This window comes from Helobdella robusta (assembly GCF_000326865.2).
Source record: "Helobdella robusta unplaced genomic scaffold HELROscaffold_17, whole genome shotgun sequence".
In the NCBI taxonomy this organism is placed as follows: domain Eukaryota; kingdom Metazoa; phylum Annelida; class Clitellata; order Rhynchobdellida; family Glossiphoniidae; genus Helobdella; species Helobdella robusta.
In genome coordinates this window covers 1,598,091-1,619,220 of record NW_008703942.1, presented here as the reverse complement: position 1 = coordinate 1,619,220, position 21,130 = coordinate 1,598,091, and the positions used below count along the sequence as shown (strand labels likewise).

General features: G+C 33.7%; 1 protein-coding gene across 1 annotated transcript; it reads left to right on the top strand.

The window, feature by feature from the left end:
* Positions 1 to 3,273: 3,273 nt before the first annotated feature.
* Positions 3,274 to 21,114, top strand: HELRODRAFT_190996 (hypothetical protein; the record flags this gene model as incomplete). Its single annotated transcript, XM_009015976.1, has 24 exons — positions 3,274 to 3,589; positions 3,666 to 3,797; positions 3,930 to 4,022; positions 4,795 to 4,916; positions 5,239 to 5,386; positions 6,626 to 6,793; positions 8,344 to 8,452; positions 8,960 to 9,133; positions 9,353 to 9,561; positions 12,146 to 12,366; positions 13,301 to 14,059; positions 14,607 to 14,945; positions 15,304 to 15,395; positions 15,511 to 15,679; positions 16,440 to 16,553; positions 16,813 to 17,121; positions 17,394 to 17,457; positions 17,704 to 17,795; positions 18,384 to 18,459; positions 18,606 to 18,752; positions 19,050 to 19,147; positions 19,345 to 19,626; positions 20,090 to 20,504; positions 20,897 to 21,114. The coding sequence occupies 24 exons, from the start codon at positions 3,274 to 3,276 to the stop codon at positions 21,112 to 21,114; spliced, it is 4,866 nt and encodes a 1,621-aa protein (XP_009014224.1).
* Positions 21,115 to 21,130: the final 16 nt, after the last annotated feature.

Genomic DNA, 21,130 nt, shown 5'->3' with positions numbered 1-21,130 from the left:
AGAAAGAAAATATAGAAACTGTTTGCTGCCTGAGCGTCGTGGTGATTGGGTCACAGCTTTGAAGCATAAAACTAAGCTTTTTTCAAAAAAGCGAAATTCTTATTGGAAAAAATTAATCAATAATAATAAAAATAGTCCTAAAAATCTATGGAGCATTGTCAACAGAGTATTATGCAATAACAATTCGATTTCAATTCAAGAAGCGCCAGATTATAGCTCTGATCAATTTTTAAATTTTTTTCAAGAGAAAATTGATAGAGTTAGACAAGCTACGAACGTTGCAAATCGACCAGCTTTTGATGAAAGTAAATTAAACAGTGATGAATTGTTTTCATTTTTTCCACCTGTAACTGAAATGGAATTAAAAAAGATTATATTTAATTTACCATCAAAGACGTGTCTATTGGATTTGATTCCTACTTATGTTCTTAAGAAGTATTTAGATTTATTTATTACTTTTTTGACAAGTTTTGTCAATTTAAGCTTGACAACTAGTGCGTTTCCTGCTCGTTGTAAGCATGCAATTGTTCTCCCAATTTTGAAAAAAAATAATGCAGATAGGAGTGATCTAAGGAATTACCGACCAGTTTCAAACTTGTGTTTTGTGTCGAAAGTCATCGAACGCGTCGTTGCAAAAAGTTTATTAAAAGACTTAGATAAATATAAATTGATTCCTCTCTACTAGTCTGGATATAGACGTTACCATTCTACGGAAACTGCTTTGTTATATGTTTTATCAGAAATATATGCTGCTATTGATGAGAAAAATGTTTCTCTGTTGACGTTTTTGGATATGTCTGCGGCATTTGATTGTGTAGATCATGGTATTCTGTTGGAGAGAATGAACAACGATTTTGAGATTTCGGGCACGGTGATTGATTGGTTTAAGTCTTATCTTTCTGGAAGAACAGAACAAGTCTCTTATAAAAATAATTTATCAAATATAAAACTGGTCTCCTCCGGTGTACCACAGGGTTCTGTGCTTGGACCTATTTTGTTCTTATTATATACAGCTGATCTTTATGGAGTTATCGAGTCATTTGGTTTTAAATACCATGCTTTCGCAGATGACATTCAGATAATTTTAAGTAGTAAACCTGATACCTTCCATTTTGAAATTAACAAGCTTACCGAATGTTTGAATAAATTGGATGTTTGGATGTCGTGTAATTATCTGAAGTTAAATCAGTGCAAGTCCCAGTTTCTTCCTATAAGCACCTGGCAGCAGTTATCAAGGGTTGGTATTAATTCAGTTATAATACAAAATGAAAATGTTCAGTTTTGCCATAGGGCTACAAATTTGGGGTGTATTTTTGACACCAAACTAACTATGAATGATCATATAAAAACAATTGTGAAGACATGTTCATTCCAACTGCAAAGATTGAATCGAGTTAAAAAATCATTGAACAAATCAACATTACAGTCATTAATGCACGCGTTCGTCCATTCACGTTTGGACTATTGCAATAGCTTGTTCTATGGTTTACCAAACAGATCGATTGTGATGCTTCAGTCCATCCAGAATAGAGCTGCTAAAATTGTTGCAGGTGATGCTAAATTTGATCGCGTTACGCCAATTTTGAGGAACCTACATTGGCTAACTGTCAATAAAAGGATAATATATAAAATCTGTATGGTAATGTACAAGGTTTTAAATGGATTTACGCAAAAATATTTGACATGCAAGTTCAATAAGAAGAAATCAAATTTGCGTATTGGCACAAGTCTAAGTTCTGATGATGATAATTTGATGGTTGTGCCTGTTTTTCATTTGCAGATAGGAGCAAGAAATATTGCAGTATCGGGGGCGGTTGTATGGAATGATTTGCCACGGTCGTTGAGGGTGTGCAATTCAGGAATTGAAAACTTTAGGAAGAATTTGAAGACTCATTTATTTAATCAATAACTGTGAACTGATTTATTTGTGGTTTATTTTATCTACTTTTTCAGCTATTTCTGTTAATTATAGGATAGCGCTTTTGAAAAATTAACACTATTATTTTTAATAAGCGCTTCATAAATTTAAATGATAATAATAATAATAATAATATATATATATATCCTGTGCCTCTACTCTATTTTGTTGATTCCTTGTTTGTTTAAAGTGAATACTTAGTTCTTAGTTTTATCATGCCTAAAATAAACAAAAATTTTGGTTTTCAACTAAAGAAACTTGAAAATGATGATGATAAAACAATATTCAACAATATGTCAAACGGTTTTCAAACATGCTGTGATTTTCATCAACAATCAACCGTTAGAAAAATTGAAAAGTTAAATTGGAAGTTAACTAACGCCGAACATGCCGTGATTTTCATCAATAATATAAATATATATATAAATAATTATATATATATATATTATATATATAAATATTCTGGAAATTTCCGAAAAGTTCTAGTAAGGGAAATTGAAAGAACAAACTTTAAATTGATTACTGAAGACACTGAAGAAAGCAACATCGACCAAAGTACATTGACCAAAGACAGAGAAAAAGCAAATGATACAGAAATAAAAAAAACATAACATCGAAGCAATAAAACATAACACCAAAGTAATCTACTCGAACAAAAAAATCATATCAATAAATAAACTGGGCTATTGACAGTTTTAATCATCATGATTATGTATTGTAAATATCTTATAATGCCATTTATTCTCTAGATATTATGCTTGTACAATTTTGTGTTTGGTGGACATAAAATTGTGTATATAAATGTTTTTGTAAAGGCTGGAAGGAGACCATAATTGATGCAATATTTGATCAAATTTACCGAACTTTTAGCTTTTGAAAGTTTATGGTTGAGCTTTTCAATATTATTAATAAAACCGTAAACTTTCAAAAGCTAAAAATTCGGTAGATTTTATCAAATATTATATATATATATATATATATATATATATATTATTGTTGGGTTTTGATAGTTAATGTTTCAGGCATCACCATGGATTCATAAATGTTCTAAATAGAACACATTGATTTTATTCTTACCTGTTCTTTACGTAGTTTTGTTTGGTTGTATGTATGTATGAATGTGTGTATGTACATTGTACATATGAATGTATGTATATATGTATGTATTTTAAATTTTGAATAATTGAGTAAATATTTTTGTTTTATAATTCAACAATGGTACAAATCTACAAAATTTGTTTGTTGTTGTGATTAATGGATTAATGTGAATCATATTTTGATTATTGATATTGTGAATGATAATATAAGAAAGAACAATTTTAACAGTATGCTATGGCACAAAGAACGGTGTGTACATGACAAAAGAGCCCCCGGAAACACAATTACAACGTCTTCACAATTACTTCACCAATTGTACTCACATTCAAGGAAATTTGGAACTAACCAACATCAGGAACCACAATGACGATCTGAGTTTTTTAAAATATGTTGAAGAAATTTCAGGATATTTGTTAATTTTTAATGTGGACATCAAAGAAATATTATTGCCCAAGTTGAAGATTATTAGGGGACAAACCTTATTAAGTTATAAACATCACAAGGATAATAGCCTTGTTGTTTTACTTACTAACCCAAACAAAGTCCCAAATTTGGTGTTTCAAAATCTTCGAGGTAGATTCATAAAAATAAAAATAATTTACCTTCATCGTGAAGTTTGTTTTTAAAATTTAAAAATATTACTTTTTAGAAATTTCATATGGGAACATTTTGGTGCACACTGCTTATAAATGCCTGTTCGAAGAAAATTTGAGTTTTAAAGATTTCTTTGTTGATTCCAATTCCAAGATTATAACATTAGGTCCAAATGTTCCACAAAAATGTAAAAACACATTTTTTTGTTATTTTTTTTTATAATTTGTTTATTTTACTCATTAGATATTTGCTTGCTTGACTTTGGATGAATTAGAAAATTATAGTTATTTATAAATGTTCAGCACAAATGCTTCTCTAGGCTCAACTTGCCCGATGGTATGCAAATTAAATTACGACAACAAAGAAACATCACATTGTTGGAAGAAGCTGAATAAGCCTCTCTGCCAAAAATGTTAGATCTTTCAGATGGATGGATGATTCGATGATCTCGTTTTGTTATTCAACTTTTTGTTTGGCTACTTTGTAAATTATTAAATTTGGTATATGATAAATTTTGTTATATAGTGTCAGCATTATATTTTCTCTCATCTACACTCTGAAAATCGCCTAGTGCTGTTTTGCAGTCACCGGGTTCGAGTATGATAAAAGAATCCTCGCCTATCACATGCTTCGTGTGTGATGCGTCGTTTAGCATGTATTCATTTGCAATGTTTGTGCGCTTTGTTGAATCATTTGAACTTTGTTATTGACCTTTGTAACTTCACTGTTGGATTTTTTTTACATTTTATAGTTTTCTCTCTCTTTTTTAGATGTATTTAGATTCGAAATAAAAGCTCATAATCTCATTTATCTATGATTATGTGAACTCTTGATAAACACTGGTTGTGAAGTTAATCAAGTGATTGTAACACAAAAAATGAATTTTATAACGATAATTGTACGGTGTATAATCCTGCATATTCCCATACATTTTACACCTTTGTCCTGTTTTCAACCAATTCGGGTTAATTTCAAATTACAAATTGTTAATTAGCTCAAACAACAATTCTATCATCTCTTTCAACTTTGTTTGTTTAGTCCTTTAAAGAAACACTCATCTTTTGTTATTTATTTCGTTTGCAGACACTTGATTTGCTCAGGTGTGCATATTATTTGTGCACATGAAATTTAATCTCTAGATTACATATGTGATCATCCATGAAATATTTCCTCCTGACACACAGTAAGCAAAGTGATATGTTCGCCTCATTGTGGTGCAGGCAGATGTTATGGTAGAGGGGAGAATGAATGCTGCCACCAACAGTGTGCTGCTGGTTGCTGGGGACCTAAGGACACCGAATGCTTGGTTAGTTCCTGCTGCTGCTCTTTATCTTTTTATTGCTCGCATTTCACTGTTGTATTGCACGGACTTCAAATTAGTTTATCAGTTTAGAATCAAAATGCTTTGGGACATTTAATGAAGATAAAGACGAACCAGCCACCAAAAATGTTTTTGTTAGTCGTTGTAGTTCTCATTAGTGTTTCTAGCTGCAACTGCAACGTTACCGTTGTTAGTAGCATACCAATCAAAGTGTCATTTAATAATAATAATAATCATCGTCAGGTTTATGTTACCACATCCACCCATATATATATATATTACTCATAAATTAAATTTCATCTCAAAGGCTTGCAAACATTATAAGGATGATGAGAGATGTGTGGAATCATGCTTGCCACATGTTGCTTCCACTTTCAAACATTCTGCATCACACACATCATCAGATGTACGCATCAAATTCTCTCACCATGCATTCTGCGTTGATACTTGCCCAGGTACAACGATGTTTACCTAATACCATAGTCTTATTATTATTATTGTCTGTCATTATGTTTGTTATTATTACTTATTTCAGTCAGAGGCGTCATTTGGGGGGAGGCAGGGGGGGCAATTGCCCCCCCCCCCAAGAAATCAAAATTCTAAATTTTTGCTGTACGAAATTATTATGACAAAATTGCAAACACTATAAAATAATTATATAAAATTATATAATTTATTATAATTATATATACAAAATATTGTGCTTTTTGAATTTTTAAATGTCAAGCACTACACAATTTATTTCATTTGTTCCTACAATAATTCATGTTCTGTTTTAAATTATAAAAGTGTTAATTTTAAATTCTTTGTAAAAAGGATATATATGGGATATATAATTTAGTAATTTTAAAACTTTAAAAATTTTGAAATTTTAAAACTTTAAAAATGTATAATTTATTATAATGTTGCACTGACGAGACTAGGTAGTGGAAATAGTACTATATGCATACATGTAGATAATGACATCTTCTGTAAATAGGAATTTTGTTAATAGCATTAACAAGTTAAGTTTAGTAGATCGGAGAATTATTCGAAGAATCGAGAAACTATCATATAGATTGAGTACTGTATATAAATATATGATCTATATATAATAATATATATATATATATATATATATATATATATATATGCTAAGTCATAGACCACATAAGTTCGCCCCCCCAACCAAAATCTTATATGACGCCCCTGATTTCAGTCGTCTTGAGACTATTTGAAAATTGATTAGTTAAGATCTAATTATTCACTGAGAAACCTCTGCTGAATTATCAGTTTAAGCTATTTCATTTATCATCGAGTTAGCCATTTAGTTTGCAAATTGCAATGAATTATCATACTGCATAACTGAAGCCCGGATAAGTGATTCATATCATCTGGTCTAATCATTATTGATATAATATAAATATAATACAATAGCGGGGATCCTTTGGAGCTCAAACCGTGTCAATGCAACACAAGACCAGACCACAGCCACATTTAATTATAAAACCATTTTGTCATATTTGGTTTAAGCTTTGAATAAATACTTTTTTGGTGTTTTCAATATTTTTATAGCTTTTATGATTAAATGTGATCCAATTTTATTGAGATCACCAAACTACTTTTCGCGAGATAATATAAAACTGAAGGCAAATAAAATGAGTTAATAAGAATACTTTAAACCAAAACACAAATAATTTTTATTCAATTTCTAGATAACTTGCTCATAGAGGGCAGAGCCTGTGTTGAGGAATGTTCACCTGGTTTCAAAACATCTTTGTCATCCTCACCAACGTCAGTGTTATTTCCATCACTTCTTTCAAATTCATCATCGTTGTCGGACAGATTATGCTTGCCTTATTCCGATGCAGCCTCGAACAAAGGTAGGTGTGTAATTGTTCTACGCATGCTTCTTTATTTAATGCTCAAGTTTATGTCCGCGTTTTACGCCCCGCTTTATGGGTTCCACTCGCACTGTGCTCACATTGCATCGCACGAGATTCGCAATCTTTCAAATGTCTGTTTGCAGAATGAATTTGCAGCCGTTCATTCCGGGTTTACAAAAAAGAGTCCTATTTTTGTACATTATCACTTTTGCTTGTTACATTTGTGTACGATGTACGTGACGTCAACATGTGCTTACAATGCATGTGATTTGTTCTTCTAACGTTCGTTTATGAGGCGTGCGATTGTTACAATTGTTTACAATGCATGTGAAGGTTTGAGTGTCTGTCAATTGAACAATAATAATCTCTAAAAGTGTTTACTTTAACACATTTTTGCATCTGAAAAGCTTTTCGAATGATAGGTTTATTCTCAACAGTGGTGATATAATAGACAAAAGTATTGGTGATGAAGTAAAAATTAATTACAGTTGGTATGCTTTGTTAGTGTTATGTTAGCTCTCAATTATGTTATTAAATGATGTAACAAAGATTAAAAGCAACATCGATTTTAATTATATTCTTTATAAAATTTTAGTTTGAACAAGTCTCCTGTTATGTTATATGCTATGTTATGTTATATTTACAAAATGCTTTGTCTCAGTGTTTGACGTTTGTTGATTGAAACACAAATCCTGCGCGCATCACATGAATTAGTATCATTTAAAAATTACCAAATTCTCTTTGTTAGCAGACACTCTTGCCTAATTGAATAGTTTTTTACTTGTTTTTGTTTTGTCTGAAATACCTTGAGTTCTTTCTCATGCCATTTGTTACGATCGCTATTTTTGCGAGCTTATTTTCTTCCGCTGTTTTGTTGTTGTTTTGTGAAACATTGTTCATAATGAAACTAGGAAAAGAAATGCCCAACATTTCAACCTTCCCCCTTTTGATTATTATTTACAAATAATAAATATTTCAATTGATACTTCATACTGTCAATAAAATAATAAAATAATAATGAAATAATATTTAAAAGTTGACAAATAATCAATCATACAAAAACGAAAAAAAGCTTTCAGCCGAGATTATTATCCATGCTATGTTATTGTTTGCGTTGCATGGTACAAAACTCTCCACGTACTAATGACATGTTTGATTGAGCATCATTGTTATACTGTTAGAACATGTGGTGATGTTTTTGAAATCTCATAACGTGTCACTAATATGTCTTCTACTTTGTTTTTGTATATGAAGTTTGAGATGTGAAATTAGCTTAACTAATCATCATTGCAGATCTCTACTTTTCAATCCCGCATTATGTTTTCAATCTTCTTCAAGTTTTATTTAAATGATTATTAAAAAATGTACAGAACACTTTTTCTTATTGTTAATAAAAACATTGTATATTATTTAAATGTTTATTTGAAATATTTATATTTAATAATTGAAGTATAATATTTTGAACCTTGTCTTAATATCATAAAAGTTGCTAATAAGGCAAACAATTGAGTTAGGAAATTGAAGAACGAACATGCATGTTTGTGCAGATGTTTGCAAGGGCACAGATGAAGTTTTGTCGTCGGAGAACATCAACAATTTCATCAACTGCTCTATTGTTGATGGCAACATTCACATAACAGACATCTCCTTTTTGGGGTTGGCTATTCGTGTTTGCCTGCATTCATCATTAATCTTTCCACGAACTATCCTCATCCTATTACTGATTGATTGTTTTGTGCTGTTGCTTGAATGTTTTTTTTATCTGTCCTATATAAAAAAGATTACAATTTTTTTTTGGAAAAACTGTTTTTTTTATGTTGTTTTGGTATTTTTTGTAATGTTTTATTTAACTATCAAGTTAAATACTAAGCACAGAATAAGTGAAAATAATGAAGCATCGTAAATAGTAACACTAACAACGAAATTGTTCAGTGACATTTCACTTGTTATTCTTATTCAAGCAATAAGTTTGAGTTTGTTAATAATCTTTTTGATAATTTCTATTGAAAAAATTTTACAATCATTAATTGAGCGGTCATCCATTATACCATTAGTGTACAGTCATGGCATACACTTTAATTTTATATTGACCGTCTGTACAATTGTTAACTGTACAATAACCATACTCTCTAATGTGCACTAACTAATTGAATGTCTTTGCAGTGACCGTGCAAATGGCATCGAACCCCTGCCAGTGGAATCTTTAATGTTGATGGAGCACGTGCAGCACATCAGGGGCTCCTTGGTCATCAATTCGCTGAAGAGACATCCGCAGGTCGACAGTTTCTATTTCTTGAGGAACTTGGAAACTATCGGCGGAAGCAAGTTGTACCACGAGTCAGTATGATGACTACCTACCTATGTAATGTTTGTTTATAAAGTAATGGCCATTGTCAATTCATTGCAGTTTATTGACTTCTAATTTAATAATTGCTGTTCTATATACTTATTTAAATTAAACTAGGAATTTTACAAATAACAATATATTTATATATTTAAATTATTACACATTACACAAACACATTACACACATTACACACACACACATACACACAGCAAGTGGTCATTGTTTGTCCAGAACACCAATTTCAAGTTCTTGGGCCTGTCTCAACTGCGAAGTGTGAGAAGGGGCAGGGTGTACATATTGGACAATGAACACTTGTGCCTTGCTAGCACCATCAACTGGCCTCTTATGCGTTCTAACGGCAACAAAAGTCATAATAGCGATGACATAATTGGAAACAACATGAATGACACTAATTGCAGTAAGTGGTGGACGTTGTCTTTCGTCAGTTTTCATCATCTTGATCACTGTTTTGCTGTCGTCATGTCATGCTCTTTTTGTTGACAAGTTTGTCCTTATAGTTGTTGTTGTTGTTGCTGTTGTTGTTGTTGTTGCTGTTGTTGTTGGCGTCTTTATAATTGTAACTACTACTAATAGTTGTTGTGGTTTTCACCATCCTCATCGTTCCATCATTCTTGCGATCTTCGTCATCATTCTTGCCATCTTTATAATCATTACTCTTGTCATTTTCATCATCATTTGCGACATCATTTTTGCCACTATTATTGCACGTCACAATTGACACCATCATTGTGATTTTTCAATATCATCTTCATCATCTTCTTCGTTTCAATTTTAACCTTTGAAGTTTTCCATTCAGCGTCATAATTCCCATCCATCATCACTGTCCTTCGTTGTTATTTTCGTCATTGTCATCCACCATTTAGAGAGTCATCATCACCGTCATTGGTATCATTATCACCATTACCATCATCATCATCATCATCATCACCATCATCATCATCATCACCATCATCATCATCACCATCATCATCATCATCATCGTCATCATCATCATCATCATCATCATCATCATCATCGTCATCATCATCATTATCATCATCATCATACAAACACACGCGCACACACGCACGCACAAACACACGCGCGCCACATTACTTCTTTGTGCGCTACGTATGTGAAGTATGATACCGTTTTCAAAATGTAATTCAGTACAACACGACATAACATATCGTGACAATTATGATGAGGATGATGATGATGATGGTGACAACAATGGGGATTATTACAACGATGGTGATGGGTACACACTCACATACGCACATACACACATAACATTAACACATGCATCAACGTATGCGTTAATGTCAGCCGTAAGCACCCATGCAAGTATGCCACACCACAGTTCATTTCACCGGGACAGCGCAATGCAATAATGCCATAGATGATGATGAAGATGATGCCATAGATGGTGATGATAAAGATGATGACGATGATAAGGATGATGTATAACATTACGACGTGATACATTACATTTTCGTAATAGCGGGCCAAAATGTAGCTAGAAATATTTCAAAAGTTTATTTACATTGTAAAAAGTAAGTTAATAAACATCAAATAAAAAAGTTAATAGAAACCACCCAGTCAGAAAATAAAATGTACAACGTAATGCTGTAATGTAGCAAAACTACACACATCGATTATCATGTTTTCACATTGCAAACGATGATAGAACGCAACAACACAGTTGTACTTGCTGCTGCAACAACACAGTTGTACTTGCTGCTGCAACAACACAGTTGTACTTGCACCAGCACCTACCCAATGCTTGCTACCTCCTAGTCATATCTTCACTTTAATCCTACTTGAAACATTTGTTGTCCAAAATTTAACTATCTTGATTTGTTCTTAATTGGTTGCATCATACCACTTGTTACTAACATATTTGTCCTCTCCTTATTAAGCCTACCATGTCATGTGCACTCTTAAATACATTTATTTTTCGGTAATCCAATGAATATATATATATATATATATATATATATATATATATATATATATATATATATATATATATATTTATATTATTATTATTTATATATATATATTTGAACTTCATGAACAAAACTTTGTCAGTGTTTCGGCAAACGCGAGCACACACACACAGGCACCTTCATAAACTTGCACAGGCACACACGTGAACACAAACGCATCTGCCTATTTTCACACATATACTAACATCTGCCCGTTCATCTTCACACATGCAACAATCTTTTACCCATACAACATCTGCAGTCTCTCTCTCTCTCTCTCTCTCTCTCTCTCTCTTTTTATCTCACACACACAGTTTGTGCAAAACACACACACACACACACAACCTCACACAAACACACACCATCAGCATTATTATCATGGTCGAACATAGAAGCAAAAGCACATAGATCCTTGTAAACATGCTTAAAGTCTGCTCTTCTCGTCTTAGAACGTTTTCTGTTTCATCATTTTATTTCAAGAAGTGGATAAACAATTGAATGCCACGAATACGACTGCTCGAGTGCTCGAGTAGCATTTTCTGGATCGAAAAAGCATCGCTTGTTTTTAAATAATTGCTTGATTCACATTTACTGAGCTGATATTTGTTAACAATTGAATGTAACTGGGCTTACGCTGTCATACACACACACACACACACACACACACACACACACACACACACACACACACACACACACACACACACACAACACGTTGATAACATGGTTGGGTTTCAGTGAGGGATGATAGGAAGTTTCAACATGACAATCGGTCATTTAGCATTATACCGCATGCATTGTCGTTCTGTGGCATCCTGCTCTATCCATCTACTACGGCCAACCACATATCATCATCTTTCTACTTAAGTGCACTAAGAGTAAATGTAGTGTACTCAGTATTTTTGTGTTTATCATCACATCAGCACAATTGTGGAATTTGCTTTTTTAAATCATTTAATTTATATCATTAATTATATTTTTTAATTACCTGCTTGTCAAACTACATTACAGAACTTATGAAAATGCTATGTTCAGAAGAGTGCAGTGAAGTGCATGGATGCATGGGCCCGGGCACTTCTCAATGCATTCATTGTAGGAACATGAATTATAACGGCGAATGTCTGCCTGACTGCACCATTCATTCAAATGCTGAGGTCCATTTGTATCAGATCAACAAAACAAAGTTATGTGGTGCATGCCATCAGGAATGTCTTGGACCTTGCTCTGGTCCAGTTAGTACTCTTTGGTCGTTGTGTTTCATTTGGCGCTTGTGTCTGCGTGCGTGTACAATGTCCCATGCTTCATATTATGTTTCTGTCTTATTTGATGTTAGTGTCCGCCTCTATTTAAAGTTTTCAAGCCAAATTGTTGCCAATAAAATGTACGTTGTAGCCTGGGGTTACCCGTCTTCAGGCCCCATCAGGGCTGCCTGTTGAAATGAAGTGCATGAAAGTATTAAACATTTTCGCGCACTGATCATTTCTTTTTGCGTTTGCCGGCTGCCGTCGTTTGTTTGGCGGGGCCTCTAGTAAGTGGAGTAGGCGGAGTAGGCGAGGCACAAATGGAGTTGGCCTAATGTTAGAAACACATTAGATCATGTTCCGCGGACGGATGTCTTGTTCGTTTATTCTTTTAATGCTTTCTTATTTTTTCTTATTTTTTAAATTTTATATCTTTATTAATTTTTGCTAAATTTTAAATTATGAGTTTATGGAAGTATTTGTTTTTGCCGCTCTTTTTAATGTCATGTCATGTTTGTGCTTGATTATTATTTTGGCCCTTTAAATGGTGACTACTGAACTGGATGGGTTTGTTATGGTTTGACTGAGCATTGTGGGTGATGGATGACGTTTCATTGTTATGATGAGGCAGTGGTAGCATTTGTACGCACGATGTCAATTGACGTTGGTTGATGGGTTAACAAAACATGACTCTTACATCAAATCAATCTTGCTGTATCAACTCTCATGTACAACAATCATCTTAATCATGATTTTTTTTTCATTATTAGTTATACTGCACACTGATACAACTACTCACTCATCTAACAACCACCATCCAATCTCCCATTCAACCAACCACCATCCAACCTCTCATTCAACCAATCACCATTCAACCATCCACCCATCAACCAACCACCCATCAATCATGCACATATAATAACAGGACGGTGATGATTGTCTGGAGGGATGTAAACATACCCAACTAGGAAGTACATGTGTATCTCACTGTCCAGTCGGATATTACGTTGAAGACGACGACGATGTTGTTGAGGATGTTTTCAAAGCCGATGATGAAGCTGATAATAATTATGGTGATGAAAATGATACAGATGATATCGAAAACACGGGAAATACTGCAAATAGCAATGAGACAAATCTAAAACTTAATAAGATAGCTAACAATGTGAACAGCATAGCGAGTAGTAATAAGCAAACAGCTGGAAAGCACGGAACATGCAAACAATGTTCATCCGTGTGCTACAATGGATGCACAGGCAACAACACACACCTTGGAAGATTTGGCTGTAACATGTGCTTTCTTGGACTACTTTCAAATGATGATGATGATGATGATGGCCGTGCTACTGACGATGCTTATGATTTAAAGGAAGGAGTTAATTATTCAGGCGAGCACGGCCAGGAAGCAGTGTTGGGCAGAAAAAGAACTCTTAACGGAAGTCGTGACAACTTGAGAAATGAAACTCTTCATAACGAGAGCAGTTATGACGACACCAATAATAAGAAGAATAAAAACAAAATAAGTCGCACGGTTTTTCCTGGAGGTGACGCCCATAAAAACATTAGCAGAATTATAACGAAAGTTGTGTGTATAAATGCTAGCAGTCTGGAGCATATTTGCCCCGAGGGATTCTACTTGGACCACCACTTCAAACATCCTCACTACGAACCAGTTGCCAAGCTGGTAAGACGTAGTTTATTCATTCATTTGATGATATAATTTATCGATTGCTAGATTGGACTAGACTTGTTGGTGGATGACAATTACAACTTATATTTGTATTTATATGTATTTTAATTAATGTTTAGTTGAGCAGAATTGATTATTTGGTATATTAAAATTAATAAAATAGTAAATAATTATAGTCAATTGACTATTATTTAAAAAAAATTATTATATTATGTTCAGGGAATTACAATTAATTGATTAAAGTTAATTGTTTGGTAGATTTAAATTTATTATTAGAATTTGTTGATGGTTTCACATGTTGACCAACATTTATCGTTTTATTTTTATCTATTGTTGTGTGACGTTTCATTGCAAGTGTTGAGTTGTTTGTTGTTGAGTTGTTTGTTGTTGGTGTTGAGTTGATTGTTGTCAGTGTTGAGTTGTTAGTTTTGAGTTGATTGTTGTTAGTGTTGAGATGTTTGTTGTCAGTGTTGAGTTGATTGTTGTTGGTGTTGAGTTGTTTGTTGTCGGTGTTGAGTTGTTTGTTGTTGACTCCTCTCAGGGAGTATGCAGGAGATGCCATGCGGAGTGCGAGACATGCAGAGGACCAGGCAGCTCCATGCAGTACGGATGCTCTAAGTGTCGCAACTTTAAAGAGAAGGATGTGTGCGTGCGATCATGTTCATTGGGGTGGTATGCAGATGGCGTGGATGGGTCAGATGAATGCTTTAGGTGTCATCCACTCTGCAGAACGTGCAACGGACCATCTGCTGACAACTGCACCTCTTGTATGCACTTTGCCATCCCTCATATTTCCCTTCAAGAGTATCCTGCTTTTTGGAATGGTGCTACTGCTGTTCATGATACTTATGACGGTGACAACAATTCTAGTATGAAGCAGGTGGGTGCAATTTTTTCTGGAGGCGTGTTATGACGTTGTTGTAATTTTAATGAGAACATTTTTTTAACTTTTATTACGCTTGCTTTTTACATTATATAAAACTAAGCTTATTGTTTGAAAACACACTTACGAGATTGGCGAAAGGACCTTGTCCTGTGTTGCAGTCATACGCAGTACATGTTATACATCTATTCACGTGTATTCACATAGGCTGTGTGTGGCGTTTATAGCTCTGAGTATAACGCAATTAAAAAGAAGAAACACGTACAAAACATTCAAAGACGTCGCATGGTGTCGTAATACCTCTGAGTAATGCAATGAGAATGAATAACTATTACTACTGCAATTACATTTCTAGCTGAACTGCACGGACGAATGCCCCACAGACTTGCCTTTCACGATGCTTTTGCATTCCAATCTATTCTGTGTCACATCTGCTGCTATTAAAAGGTTGTTCAAATTTAATTTGACATTTGAACTATTTTAAATTTTATAAATTAATTTAGAGTTTTATATGAATAATTTATGTTTAATGTATTTTTATGATGAATTCGAAATACAACAGTCAACTTGAAGACAGGAAACCAAACGTTATCAGTCTGGCACTTCCTCTCCTGTTCGCTCTGGTCATGTTTGTCCTGTTGGTTGCTTTGCTGATTCAGAGGAAAAAGAGAACGAACAGAAAAGACGAAATTGATTCGGAATTCATAGAATATATCAACAACAATGATGAAGTCTTCTTCGCATTTTTATTTATTCATTTATTTAAAATGCCTTCAATTTAACATTTTCATTAATAATTATTATGATATGATGGATATATTATAATTTATCACAAATTTCTGTTGCTTATTTACTATTCATTCATTTTATTTGGTTATATATTTTCAATAAAACCAGACGCCTAAACATGTTGTGTGACATAAATAAACTAAAATGAAAAAAAGACTTCTGGGACAGACTTCTAAGATGGCCGTTTCCGTTAAAGTTTTCTCTGAAACCATGTTGTAAAATATGTCCATCTTCTGTGTTAGCCAATTTTTCTATGACTTTTGAAAAAACGGAAATAACTAAAATTTTCCTCTTGTTGTTTACTTACATTGAAGCTGTCTCCTTTTCAAAAAAAAGTTGGCATTTCTTTGGTTATATTCAATGTTAAAGGAAACTGACCATGTGTTGAAAATAAACTAATTTGACTGATGGCTTTAGTAAATTAATACTAATTAATCAATCGTCCGTCTAATCACACAACTTTAAATTCTAGCTTGTATGAGTCGTGCTTTGTTTGCTCTTCAATGTATTAACAACTCAAAAGCTCTCTGAGAACATATTCTATCGAGATTATGAATGAATGAATGAATGAATGAAAAAATTAATAAATGAATAAATTCCAACTTGGATCACCAACTATGTTGGAACGATATTATCATTTATTTCATAAAGTTCCTATTTATTTTGATACTTGAAATATTTCCATTGCAAATATCACTTCAGAGCACCAGAGAAAGTGACGTGAAGCCTGACATGTCTCGACTTCGACTGATCCGCGAGAACGAGTTGAAGAGGAAGAATGTAATCGGATCTGGTGCATTTGGAACTGTTTATAAGGTTTCATTTATGCCAGCTGATGTTGCTTATGATGGTGATGTGGATCCAAACTGATTTGCTGATGTTGCCGATATGGTCGAGAGTGTTAATGTTGTTTATTTTTATTTAAATAGATTTAAAGTTTGATAAAAATTTTTGTTCTGTAGTTCACCGGAATTTTTTAAAGAATCATTCTAAGAAGATCATTTATTATATTTTGCAAAACTTTGATATCTAGCAATAGCAAAAACTCACAGATTTTTTCAAAACTGTTTCAAAGGGTTATTGGACACCAGAGGGAACCAGAAACATGAAAATTCCAGTGGCCATCAAAGTGTTAACAGAACATTACCTACCGAGCGGTGCAGATGACGAGAGTAACTCAGAGAACTCCATCTTAGGTGAGGCGCACATCATGGCATCGGTCATGCATCCATGTTGTGTGCAGATTCTTGCCATCTGCGTGACTTCTCCCATCATGTTGATCAGCCAGTTGATGCCGCTCGGATGTCTTCTCGAGTACGTCAAAAAGTTCGAACAGAAGATTGGCTCGAAACATCTCGTCACCTGGGCCATGCAGATTGCTCATGTGATACTCACTTTTATGATTTCTTAAAATAAACACTACTTCTGTGCAGTTTGATTTACATGTATTTGATTGATACTTGCCCATAATTAGGAAACTTTGTTAGCGAACAATCAATGCCAACACAAAATCAATTATTATTATTTAATTTCAACATTACTAACAACGAGCAATAAATATCATTATCACTTCATTGTCTGTTTGTCATCGCTTCATCATCGGTTCAGCAACATTTCATCATCATCAACCATCAACAACCACGACAACTGAACTAGGGAATGTCATATTTGGAGCAGAAGAACATCGTGCACAGAGATCTGGCTGCCAGAAATGTCTTAGGTAGTCGGCTTTTAAAAGTTTCTTACAGCTGAGTTATTGAATGTTGATGTTGCTTCATTTGGTGTCGCATTTGCATTTTTATATGTTTAGTTAATTTGAGGCAGATTTATTTATAGTTGAGAATTCTTTTTAATCTCATGTTAGTTTGTTATATATTTGAAAACACCTACGTCAAACTGGGAATTTTAAAAATTTTTTATTTTGATGTTGGTGAAGAGGATGATGATGATGATGAAATGATAACAGTGCAAGATTCCTTCAAAGTGAAGATCACAGATTTTGGATTGGCCAAGTTGGTAGATAGGAGGGAGGGACAGTTTCAATCAAGAGGTGGAAAGGTAGGTGTGTTTGTCTGCTTGTTTTTTTGTTTATCTACCTTTTTGTCTGTTTAAACGCGTGTTTCTCTGTTCGGAAATTTGTTTGATTGTTTGTTTGCTTGCATCTTTGTTAGTCCTTAGTAAATTAATCAGTGCAACTATTGTTTCAAAATATTAAACTCGATGAAATTATTGTGTTTAACTCAGCTCTATACATTGTTACATACAAATAGGTGCCATCCATTTGAAGTTTTTTTTCTTCAAAAAATGCAGCTATGTTAACATTTGTGGTACGAAATGTAATGTACGTAATATAAGATACTACAGTGATGTAATGAATGAAATGCACTTGAGAATACTTTGGCGCCACATCGCGTTATTTATCGAAGCATCATATCGTCATTAATTTCCCTTGGCAGTGTTCAATGTAAATACTGGTTAACGCATTAATTAATTTTATTTCCAGCTGGATGTTATCAATAACGTACATAAATATTAAGAAACATTACTTTTGCCATCATCGCATGAAAATAATAATGAAATAATGCAAATGACGATGATGTTTTTTAGGTACAATAACATACAAAACATAAAAAACTTACCTTACAGCTGCCTGTTAAGTGGATGTCTATTGAAAGCATCAAGTACAGGATATTTTCACACAAATCTGACGTCTGGAGTTATGGTTAATATTTGTTATACAGACTAGGTACCACAAGACAAGGCGCCCTCAGCCATTGCGTCATTACGCCACTCATTTTGTTTTTGTACACAGTTGTAACTGTCACCAAGTTATTGTTGCCGTTGAAATATTAACTGTATTTCAACAAGGTGTCACATTATGGGAACTATTCACATTCGGCTGTCGTCCGTATGAGGATGTGTCTTCCCAACGTCTTCTTGAAGTACTGGAGATGGGACAGAGGTTGAACCAGCCATCCGTTTGTACCATCGATGTCTACATGATCATGATCAAATGTTAGCTCTCATTGATGCTTACATGATCATGGTTGAGTTGTCAGCTCATCATTAAGTGCTGGTTTACTGATGATCATGATTAATCCTCGGTTCATTGATGTCTAAATGTTCTCTTAATTTAATTATTTTTTTACTAAAATTCTCTTCATTGCATTCTTTTTCTTTACAAGTTTGCTAACAAAATGGTTAAGCACGTCGCAAAATTATAATTTGTTGGTTGTTATAAGTCAATTGCATTGAGTTGCTGTTAGTTATTGGCTAGTTTTGACTGACATTTTTAAAATAATTAAATGGAAGGCTGGTTGGTAGATGCATGCAGTCGTCCAACGTTCCTGCAACTGCATGAGGAGTTCAACAAGATGCTTGAAGATCCTGCAAGATACATTGTCATCCCGGTTAGGGTATAAATGCTAAGTGGTAGTGGATAACGTATAACTTCTAAATTCTAAACATCCATGAATCATTTTTCAATTAAAATTATGCATTGATAGACTATAGATAAATAATTTTAATGAATTATTTATTAATGAACTGTATGTAAATAATCCTTTGCAAATTGGATAGATTTCTTCATCATTATTCATTTCATCAGAAGGAAGAGTCAGCATTGTCAAAAAAATCAGCTAAGGAAAACCGAATATCGTACGTGACAACCAAGTACATCAGAACAAAACACGATAGACAACAAACATCTCCCGGTGAATACATTGTTGAACAGCAGTTTGGAGCAAATCAAACTCCCTCCCCACCACCATCAACTGCAGGAACAACAACGACGACCTACGCAACTACATACACGAAGTCTTCCGCGCCTAACCTGCCCGATACATTAGTTGTCAATGGAGGCATCACGAAAACGCTGCTAAAAAATAAGGTTTGTATCTAGAACATTTTGTTTTCCGCCGTGAGTAGCGTAAAATATCTAGCTAGATGGACTAGTCTATAAAAATGGTTGGGTTGGGAGCACGTTCGAGTAAGCGAGTAGAAAAAAGGAAATGTCTGTAAACGTTGTCAGCTGCAGTTGTGGTTCAAATATACGCAAAATAAAAATCAATAATGTAACTTTCGCGAAGTTATGGTCTCGGTATTTTTTTGTGAGTACGCCAAATTTGTGTAACAAGTAAAACTGGTCCTATTTTTTCTCACCCCAATTTGTGCACGTTTAAAAGGTGATACTTTTTGATTTAATTATAGTTTAACTAACTTATACAAACGTTAAACTGAGTAAAATTTCATTGATGGAAGGTGCGCTGGCCTTTCGATATTTGTTAGATTATATTAAACTAAGTTTTGTGCTGGGAATAACAAAAAATATTTAACCCCAAATTATTTCCCAGCCGGGTGGCAATCCTCATTCAACCAAACATCAGCTAGTGACCACATTCGTAAATAGATCTTACAACAATAACGTTGGTGGCGACAACAAACAAAGTAAAAAGAAGATCCATAATAACAGAAAAAAAATTGCGTCAACTGACACATGTGATTCACATAAATTTCAATACGATCATCCGACCACAAGTTTGTTGAGAGGCAAAAATGGTGACAGCAATTGTAAAATAAAAGATGGACTGGCGTCAGTGGTTGTGCATTCAAGATCCACCCCCACAAATCTATCGATGAAAAAGGTAATAAATAACATCTTCCAAAACTCTAAAACCAGTGCTGACTTGAGAACATCTAGAAACATCTGTTACCTGGAACCTAAATCGTCAGATGCCGTCACTTATCTGGAAATTCAAAATTCCATTGGTGAGTAATTTTCAACATTATCAAAATTTTATATGAATTGCAAGTACGTATATATCTGAGTACCATATTGTTGCATATTTGTTTGCGAGTAGTAGTGATTAACTTTTATTTAATTAAATTTAATTCATTTTTTACCTTTTTCAAAAAAGATGATTTTGTAGGTAATTTTGATGGTGGCACTTGCCTGATTTTCGGTTTCCTGTTCATGTTTTTATTTTTGCTGCACTGTATATTTGTGCTATTCAAGTCATATTCTTGGCGGTTATATTCTTTATTAATGTTATATTATGTTAACAAACTGTTTGGAATGGAAAATTCATTGATAGTGTTTAGTATGAGACAAAAAAGCTAAATGGTTAATAATATAATTGTGTCATCCATCCAAAACTCAGATGACCCTCAAGCTAATTGTGCCGAAGACGTTACTGATTGTAGCCACAGAGTGAATAATAATAGAACTCCAAGCAATAAGGACGTTACAGAGGCCAACAACACGGCAGCAAGTGCGTGTGACGAAATCGAGATAACCAGCCTAATCTCATCACCACACATTCCTCCATCTCAGGCATCTTTTCTTAATAAAGAATATTTCCAAAGTACTGAAATATAACTTTTTTTTACGTAGG